The sequence below is a fragment of the Cucurbita pepo genome, chromosome LG09, assembly GCF_002806865.2.
Source record: "Cucurbita pepo subsp. pepo cultivar mu-cu-16 chromosome LG09, ASM280686v2, whole genome shotgun sequence".
Classification (NCBI taxonomy): Eukaryota; Viridiplantae; Streptophyta; class Magnoliopsida; order Cucurbitales; family Cucurbitaceae; genus Cucurbita; species Cucurbita pepo.
In genome coordinates, this window is record NC_036646.1 from 3,565,953 (window position 1) to 3,576,177 (window position 10,225).

The 10,225-nt window shown below is 36.8% G+C and overlaps 1 protein-coding gene across 1 annotated transcript in view; it reads left to right on the forward strand.

Moving 5' to 3' along the window:
• Positions 1-1,716, forward strand: part of LOC111802104 (plant intracellular Ras-group-related LRR protein 3-like) — a 3,204-nt gene extending 1,488 nt beyond the window's left edge. The window contains exons 2-4 of the mRNA XM_023686352.1: positions 1-379; positions 500-666; positions 777-1,716. Coding sequence (XP_023542120.1) covers positions 1-379; positions 500-666; positions 777-1,425 — 1,195 coding nt within the window. The 3' untranslated portion in view covers positions 1,426-1,716. The remainder of the gene's footprint in view (positions 380-499; positions 667-776) is intronic.
• The last annotated feature ends 8,509 nt before the right edge of the window (positions 1,717-10,225 follow it).

Below are 10,225 nucleotides of genomic sequence, written 5' to 3' on the forward strand. Positions count from 1 at the left end.
CCAAAAGAGTCTACAAGAGATGGAGGCCGAAGGCATTGATGATCTCGTTGAGAGACAGAACAAGCTGAGAAAAGCAGCAGAGAAGGAAACGCAGATTTATAAGATGGTGGATAGGGTCGTGGAGATCCATGAAGCCTATAAGAAAGAGTTGAGTTCTGCCGAGGATCGTCTCGTCGAAGTTTATGGATCGGCTGCTGCAGAGTTGGAAAAGGAGACCGACTTGGACGTTAACGAAGAAGTCATTAGAATTTTGAAAGAGGCTGAGAGTGGTGTGGTGGAGAAGGTTGACCTTTTTGGGCAACAAATCAAGTTTCTTCCTGAGGGGTTTGGGAAACTTCGCCGATTGATTGAGATTAATCTATCGCACAATCAACTAAAGGTAATGTTCATATTCTAGCTCCTCTGTTTTTCCTTTTTTCCAATGGATTCTCATCCTAAATGGTCAACTCCCTTATAATTTCCCTAAAAGATTGGCTGCTTCTTGTACGTGTGGAAACAGGTTCTTCCTGATTCTATAGCTGGGCTTCAGAAACTAGAACGCCTGGATATTTCCTCAAATCTTTTGGAGTCAATTCCTGATTCGATCGGGCTATTGGTTAATTTGAAGGTCATGAATGTAACAGGAAACAAGCTGTATATGCTTCCTGAAACCCTTACTGGTTGCAGGTAACTAAATCACTTTTCTTTGGTTTCTGTTGTCAACCAACAGCACCTGGAAAATGATGAGTTTGCTAAAAGCTTCGATGGTTTGGTGGTTTTTTTTTTCATAATTGTAGTTCGTTGGTGGAGTTGGATGCAAGCTTTAACGATCTACGAAGTTTGCCAATAAATATTGGATATGGATTGATTAATCTTGAAAGGCTATCAATCCAGCTTAACAAGATATGTTATCTTCCTGCGTCAATATGTCAGCTCAAGTCTCTTAGATATTTCGATGCACACTTCAATCAACTCCATGCTTTGCCTCCTGACGTTGGAAGGTTAACGAATCTTGAGGTGTTGATTCTCAGTGGTAATTTCTACAATTTCACAGAGGTTCCTGAATCAATCTGTGATCTCTGCAACCTAAGGGAGTTAGATCTTAGTGACAACCAGATCAGAGCTCTTCCTGACAGATTCGGGCGGTTGGAAAAACTATTGAAGCTTAATATGGATCAAAATCCACTCGTGATACCTCCAATGACAATTGTTGACAAAGGGAGCCAAGCGGTGAAGGATTACATGGACATGAGGTGGGCTGATTTAGTTGCAGAGAAACAGAAGGCTATGCATGAGGCAAACATGCCTCGAGATCAGATTGGATGGTTTGCGCGGGGATCCTCCATGTTCAGTAACATAACTTCTGGGGTCGTGCAAACTATTTCTGATTACACAGGAGGAAGAACTGAAACTCACAAAAACCCATGGTTGTATCAACAATTGTGAGTGGAGGATTGTATGGTGTTCTTCTCAACCTGGATTTCTAAGAAATTTTGTCTAAATATAGAAGTACAATACATAAATACACACACATAATATATATCGATATATATATTTTGCTGCAAATACTACTGGACTTTGTACCTATATGGTATAAATTGTGCTTCTATATGTAAGAACTCAATGTGGAATCATCAACCATACTCTCAAAGCAGAAACGTTTTAGAAATTGAAATAAAACAGTTGAAGAGAGATTCATGTACAGTTTCTAAACTAAAGCAATTATGTTTCTGTTTCTACGAAGTATACCCGTGTTACCGAGGATTGTTTATGTATTGTTTTTGCCAATTTTTATCAACATTTTGAAATCTAATGCTTTGTTTAGAAATTGTCCAACTATTTTTTATTCAAAATTAAATATTTGCATGTAGAAATTCTGACATGTACAGCCGCATTAATTTTAATAAGCCATGGAATAATAGTTTCTACGAATTTTTAAAAGGAAATGACACCAAAAAAAACTGTTTCAAGCATTTTACTGAGTAAACTCTATTACTAAACTAACCAAAAGATTTGTTGTCCACTCCGATAAAATACAGTACTTGTGAAGTTTCAAAATTGTTCTATTTAATCCTACGTACCTTTTCCCTGAGTAGAGAGGAGGTTTCCAGCCTTCCGCCATGATAAACCTTCGAGATATGAGAGGATCTTTTGTTTTTGTGTGAAAGCTCTGACGGACAATATACGAAAATCATATATATATTTGTAGTTCATCAATGTTTAAAAAAAAAAAAAAATAGTGAAAAATGATAGTGTTCACATAATCGTCAATTACTTGTAGTTACATAGTTCTATCACGTAAAATTAACAAGATTGGCATTTTTCTCTATTGACTATTGTGTGAAAATTAGACAAAGATAGAGTTAGAGTTTGTTCAATTGCCACAGAAAAAAATAATATCGAAAATTTTGAGGATTTAAAGTTGTAGAGACCAATCCGTAGAGAGAAAATAGAGCATGGAACTACTAAAATGAATTGTTGCTCTCGAATATACCATTCAATAAACGAGGAATCAATGGAATTATTGATGGTAGCTAATAAACAAACGCTTAACATGACAGATGCCACAGGAACCTCAAGATCAGACAACTCGGCTAAAAAAAATTCATCAATTATGAGAAATGGAATGAAATTCATACATTCGGACAAAATCAAAGAAAGTATCTCCAAAGGTTTTTTACGAGTTGAAATTTCTTGCAAGTCAAAAAAAGCATGCCGTAGATCAAATCTCAGAACAAATCAAGTCGTCACAGATTGACCTCACGCGCAAACCAATCATCGGTTCATCAAATTAGAAATTGCAGATGACAAACCTCGTAGTAAGAATTGCTCAATCACATAAATGCAATGGAAACGAAAACCGTGCAAATTGAAAATTCTTGCAAATCAAAATCAAACTGCATACAAATGCTCAAATCTCATAGCAAATGTCAAAGTCCCAAAAATCGCCCGCCACTATCACCAATTGAAAGCTAAAGCTCAGTAAAGGATAATAGAAACTGAAGACGACAAACCTCAGAAAAAAATCGCAAGAAATCCTCAATCACAAAAGCGCAATAGAGATGAAGATCCTGCAAACTGAAATTTCTCGCGAATCACAAATAAAAATTCAAGCCAATGCAACAATCTCAGAGCAAATCACAGGTTGCAACAGATTATCACCAATTACAAGGCATGCTCAGTGAAGGAAACAAGAAACTGCAAAGGAAAGTCGCAGTAATTGCTCTATCACATAAATGCAACAAAGATCAAAATCATTCAAATAACGAACAACGATGCAAGATCACGCAATTCCTTGCTTTCGATTAAACACTCAAACTTGCAAAAACAACAATCATCAGTCGAAAACACAGAACCAAACAAATGCAAGTATCATCAAATCCTCAAAAATTAGTAATCCAATCAACAAACAGCAATACCTGTATAATAATGAAAGAGATCAGAGTCCCCCGAGCCACGCGCGGGAAAACGAAAAAACAGGCCTCACTTAAACCGCTTCACAAGGTGCCGTTATATATACGTTAACAAAATTACTAAAATACCCTCTCTCCCTCGTAACCAAACAACCCATTCAGAATCTTAAGATGGGCCCCAAAATGACTAAAATACCCTCCATAGGCCTCACTCCCTCATAACTAACAGCGCATTCAGAATCTTAAAATGGGCCCAAAATGACTAAAATACCCTCCCATAGGCCTCTCTTCCTCATAACCAAACAGCCTATTCAGAATCTTGAAATGGGCCCCCAAAATGACTAAAATACCCTCCCATAGGCCTCTCTCCCTCATAACCAAACAGCCCATTCAGAATATTAAAATGGGCCCGTAAGTGGGCCCATCAATGTTATTGGGCCAGCATAAACATCTGTCGTCAATAAGGCCCAAGAGGGGCTCTGAACAGACAAAAGTCAACTCCCCGGGAAAAAGGCAAAAAATAAAATAAAGAAATAAAAAAATAAAAGGAGAGAGAGAGAGAGAGAGAGAGAGAGAGAGAGAGAGAGAGAGAGAATAATGGATGTGTGTTACTTTACTTCCATTTCTCGAGAAATATAATGAAGGGAAAAGTGATCAAACAAATAGTCAAACTTCAAATCAGGAGAGTGACAATGGTAGCCGTCAGATTACAATAATCGCAGGGCCCAACATCAAATCACAGCCATGGAAAAGTGAAGAGTTGGACGGTCAGGGCCAGATTAATCCTTCACTTCCAAGCGCCACGTGTCAACTGTAGGTNCATCAAATCCTCAAAAATTAGTAATCCAATCAACAAACAGCAATACCTGTATAATAATGAAAGAGATCAGAGTCCCCCGAGCCACGCGCGGGAAAACGAAAAAACAGGCCTCACTTAAACCGCTTCACAAGGTGCCGTTATATATACGTTAACAAAATTACTAAAATACCCTCTCTCCCTCGTAACCAAACAACCCATTCAGAATCTTAAGATGGGCCCCAAAATGACTAAAATACCCTCCATAGGCCTCACTCCCTCATAACTAACAGCGCATTCAGAATCTTAAAATGGGCCCAAAATGACTAAAATACCCTCCCATAGGCCTCTCTTCCTCATAACCAAACAGCCTATTCAGAATCTTGAAATGGGCCCCCAAAATGACTAAAATACCCTCCCATAGGCCTCTCTCCCTCATAACCAAACAGCCCATTCAGAATATTAAAATGGGCCCGTAAGTGGGCCCATCAATGTTATTGGGCCAGCATAAACATCTGTCGTCAATAAGGCCCAAGAGGGGCTCTGAACAGACAAAAGTCAACTCCCCGGGAAAAAGGCAAAAAATAAAATAAAGAAATAAAAAAATAAAAGGAGAGAGAGAGAGAGAGAGAGAGAGAGAGAGAGAGAGAGAGAGAGAATAATGGATGTGTGTTACTTTACTTCCATTTCTCGAGAAATATAATGAAGGGAAAAGTGATCAAACAAATAGTCAAACTTCAAATCAGGAGAGTGACAATGGTAGCCGTCAGATTACAATAATCGCAGGGCCCAACATCAAATCACAGCCATGGAAAAGTGAAGAGTTGGACGGTCAGGGCCAGATTAATCCTTCACTTCCAAGCGCCACGTGTCAACTGTAGGTTTGAAAAAGTATTTTTTCCATTTTCCAAGGACGCGTCCCTTCATTCCTTGAAACGATCAGAACCGTCTACTTGTGGACAAGCATATCCTCTGATATGGCGGCGTATCTACCCAATCTCCCCCCCCCCCCCCACCCTCTTTCTTTCTTTTTTTTTTTTTCAGAAATTACCTTGAATTATTAACATGCTTTACATTTTTTTAATATAAATTATCTATCTAAAAAATCTTTTTACAAATTTTATTTTCTATTTACAAATTGTGAAAAAAAAAAAAAAAAAAAAAACAAAACAAAAAACAAAAAACTCTCAATCCAATATCTTCATTGGCATACTCGCTAGTGTCAGACTCTAGTATCATTTGTAACAGCAAAAATTCATCGCTAGCCGATATTGTCTTATTTGAACATTTTCTTTCGAACTACTCCTCAAGATTTTGAAACACGTCCATGGAAGATTTACACGTATTTATAAGCTCTCTTCAACCCATGTGAAAGGTAAATAAAGAATTTTATAAATAATATATATATATATATTTATTTATTTTATTATTATTATTATTATTATTTAGTTTTAATCTAGTATAATACATAAAATTAATTTTAAACTATTAACAATAATGGAGGCAAAGGAATATTAAAGCATAAATATTTTTAAATTATAATTTCTTGACAAAAATATTATTCTTTTTTAGTCTATAGTTTTAATTTTAAAATATAAATTATATAAAACTATTTTAAATATGAATGAAATTCTCTCAATCTTCCCTACATATCAATTACATGTTTCATAAATAATTATCTTAAATTTGATTTATTCAGAAATGGATTTAAACCGTTACAAATGGTATTAAAATCAGACACTGAATAGGGTTCCAACGAAGATGTTGGATTATAAAGAGATGGATTATGAGATCCCACCGTTGAAGAGAGGAACGAGTGTGAGCGAGTATGTTGGGTCTGGAAGGAGGTGGCAAACCCTAGATACCTCCCTGTTCCTTCCTATACACTGCACTGCATTAAACATTCCATATTTCTTCCTCCTCGCTTGAACCCAATAATTAATTAATGGTTGCAGGTTTGTTCTTGCACGCTTGGCCTCTATCTTCCACGACATTAGTCTGTCCCGACCAGCCCCCTCTTCCCCCCGCCCCTAACTCTTCCTCTGACCCCCACCCCATTAACATGAACCTTAAGCTACAAAGTTAATGGATGCAAATACATTATTACCCTCCATTAATGCCCTGCTCCCAAATGCATTTCTCTGAAAACGACCATACCTTATAGCTCCACGCTCTAATTCCGACATGGGTTTTAATTTTAGTACCCTGCCTCGGGGTTGAAATGGTAAAATTGATAAACAAGAGGAGTTGCCATTAGAGGAAGAAGAGAAGGAAGGGATGGTTGTTGTTAATTAATGAAGAGAGGGAACAAAAGCTGTGGGCTATGTGGGGTTTAGGGTTTAGGGTTTAGGGTTTGAGTGGAAGTGATGCGTGGGGGCAATAGACTAGGATTTGTTTGCTGCTGCTGGGCGGTGTCTAAAGGGGACAAACTCATTACCTTTTCTCTTCAAATCTCTGTGTTTTGCAGTTCCCTTTTCATTTCCCTCCCTTCCTAAACCCCCTCCCACCTTCTCTTCTCTTTCCATTAATTTGGATCCACACATTTTTTAGACTCCAACAACTTCAACCCAATAATGAACCATTTTGGTTCGGTTGTTCGGGTTTGTATGACATGACCACGTGCCTTATTTCTTCTAATCTAACTCATTCGTAAAATATTTGGATTCAGCAGTCTCGTCCTTCTCTTACGACATCACCACATGACCTACTTGTAATAGCTGAAGCCCACCACTACACTAGTAGATATTGTCCACTTTAACCCATTACGTATCGTCGACATCTTCACAGTTTTAAAACATGTTTGCTAGAGAGAGGTTTCCACACTCTTATAAAAAATGTTTTGTTTCCCTCCCCAATCAATGTGGGATCTCACAATCCATCTCCTTAAGGGCTCACCGTTCTCGCTGGCACTTCTTTCCCTCTCCTGACATTGAGAGGGGAGGGAAGCATTATTTTATAAATGTGTGGAAACCTCTCCCTAACAGATGGTTTTAAAACTCTCAGGGTGACTGTGATACATAACAGATCAAAGCAGACAATATTTGTTAGGGGTGGACTTAAGCTGTTACTGTTAACAAATGGTATCAGAGCCAAATTATGGATGGTGTGAATCACAAGTCAGAGTAGGGCTTGACTCTGTACATAGTAGACGCGTTTTAAAATCTCGAGAGGAAGTCTGAAAGGGATAATTCAAAGAGGACAATATCTGCTAGCGGTGGGTTTGAATTGTATTTACCTATCTCAAAAAGCTTCTAAGAGTATTTCCACGAACTAACACGAATTCTTTCGACGTAAATTTTTATACTTACCGGTACAATGTGTAGTAGTAATATTTATTACAAATCTACTTCAATAATTCCATATCTATGCTTCTGTGAAAAAGGACTAAAAAATTAAATTAAAAAGAATAATAAATAAATAAAAAGTCTCCTTAGCACATAGGACTTTGTACCATTACAATATAATATTTATTTATTTATTTGGGATTTTCCAAATTATGACATTAAATTGAAAATGAAAATAAAACTTTTCTTTTACAATCATATAAATATGATTGTGGTCTCTATACAAAAGACAAAATTGTGATATTGCTTTCAGAAAATTCAACGCATGGTGGGCCACACGTGACTGCCAAATATATGGTGCTATTTTATTATATTAAAAAATAAAATTTATCTAAATTATTTTCAGATTTTAAATTTTATATTTTGTCTAAAAAAAGTTCAAAGTGATCTAAATTTTGTCAAGATTACTAATAAACGGAGCAAACAAGACCGAAAAATAAAGGATGCACTTCAAAGCGGAATTCAATACTCGGGTTCTTGAAGTGAGTTATAATAACTTAAATTGAAAATTATGATTGTCGTGGAAGACAACGAGTATATCAAACGCTATAAAAAAAAAAAAAAAAAAAAACTGAATAAGTGTAAGATGATGTGTAGCAATGTTCAAAAGCTCGATGATTTGATAAACTCAATCTAACTCGTAAGATTTGGATTAGGTCATGAACTTATTTAGGTTTAATTGAAGTCATGAACTTATTTAGGTTTAATTCAGTTCAATCTAACTCTCATGGCTTTGCTTTGGGCTTCTCAAAAGGCCTCATATCAATGGAGTTGGCATTCCTCACTTATAAACCCATGATGATTCCCTAAATTAGTCGATGTGGGACTTCCAATACCTCCCCTCGAACAAAGTGCGCAGTGCGCCTCCCCTTAATCGAGGCTCGACTCCTGACTGCCTTCGAGGAGGGGCTTGACTCCTTTTCTTTAGGAGTTCTTTGTTGGCACGACTAAGTTTAGGGTATGGCTCTGATACCATGTTAGACGAACACGACTCTCCACAATGGTATGATATTGTCCATTGAGTGTAAGCTCTCATGGCTTTGCTTTGGGTTTCCCCAAAAGGCCTCATACCAATGGAGTTAGCATTCCTCACTTATAAACCCATGATCATTCCCAAAATTAGTCGATGTGGGACTTCCATCATCCAACAGAGCGGTTCATAAATTCCCTTAAAACTTAATTTTAAAATATACATTTTTAACAAGGTTTAGTTAATTGAATTTAGAGACTGGAATGGGAAGGGGGTGTTGTGTGAGAGTTTTGACGTAAAAGGATAGGAGGAGGTATAGAATTGGGTATAATAATTTACCTATTTTAGAGCACAAAAGGAAAACCCCCAAAAGGGCAAGTGGACATAGGTAGCTGCCACGCCTTCTTCCCTCTCCAAACCCTTTTTAACCCTTTTCCAGCTCCCATATGCCAATTTGTATACACTTAGCACCGCCATTTTGGGATCAAAACATTGCCCCTACCAACAAACTATTACATTCATACCTAATTGCCATTCAATTCATCGCCCTCTTATCGAGAATATTTGCACGTTCTGGAGCTCATATGTACTGGAGAGCAACGATACACTTATAAATTATACTCTTTTAAGTTGAAAAATTAATTTAAAATAGGGGTAATAAATAAGAAATGAAAGTTAATAGTGGTGGAATAAAAGAAATGCATAAAAAATCCAAACAATTTGAATTTAAACCCAAAAGAAAGCATTAAAACCATGCAGAAGAAGATAGTAACCAAAATCTGGATGGCCTGCAAAAGCGATGAGGAACAGGATATGGTCTGGTACGACCACTGAGTCCCAATATATTTGGTGTTTAAGAACCGTTATTAAAACCTCAACCCAACCCAACCCAACCCAACCCAACCCAACCCAACCCAACCATCGCTACAAAACATCCGTCCCCTTCTTACATTAATTCCTTCGAACCCTTTGTTTATGCTCGTCTCCGTCGCCGCCGCCGCGCCGGAGATGGGTGGTTGAATTAATTTGGAGAAGTTGTGTAAAACATGGAGGATTGCGTTAACCCAATTACGAAATAGTTGGGGTTGGGGTTGGTCGTGTGGGTGACATGTGTATTAAAAAGGGTTTGCAGAAAGGTTTTGAAAAAAGTTCGCAGTGTTGCAGACCTAAAAGGAAGACAACAAAAACATGTGTGAACATTGCCTGTCTTTAAAATTAAAATAAAATACATAAATTCAATCCAACTTTATTTTAGTTGAATCGAATCAAATAAATTAAAAATTTATAAATTAAATTAATTCATGAATTTTCTGAATAACTAAATCGAGTTAAATCCTACCACTATCATTCTAGCTCATTTTAATCCAATTATGTAGAAAATATTATTACATATATATATATTAAAATTGAATTATAAATCTTAATTAAATATTTAAAAATAAATAAATATGGGTTTGACTGTTTGACTTTTCTTCAAATAAAATATTTAAATAAATAATTAAAACCAACCAACTCAAAACTATTAATTAGCCAATGTCAGGTTTCAACCGTGAGATCTCACATCCGTTAGAGATTGGGAAGTCTAGAACGGAAACCTTAAAGAAGACAATATCTATTAGCGGTGAGCTTGAGCTATTACAAATGATATCAGACCTAGACACTGAGAACGTTGGGCCTCCAAGAGAGGATGAATTGTGAGATCCTACATCGATTGGAGAGGAAA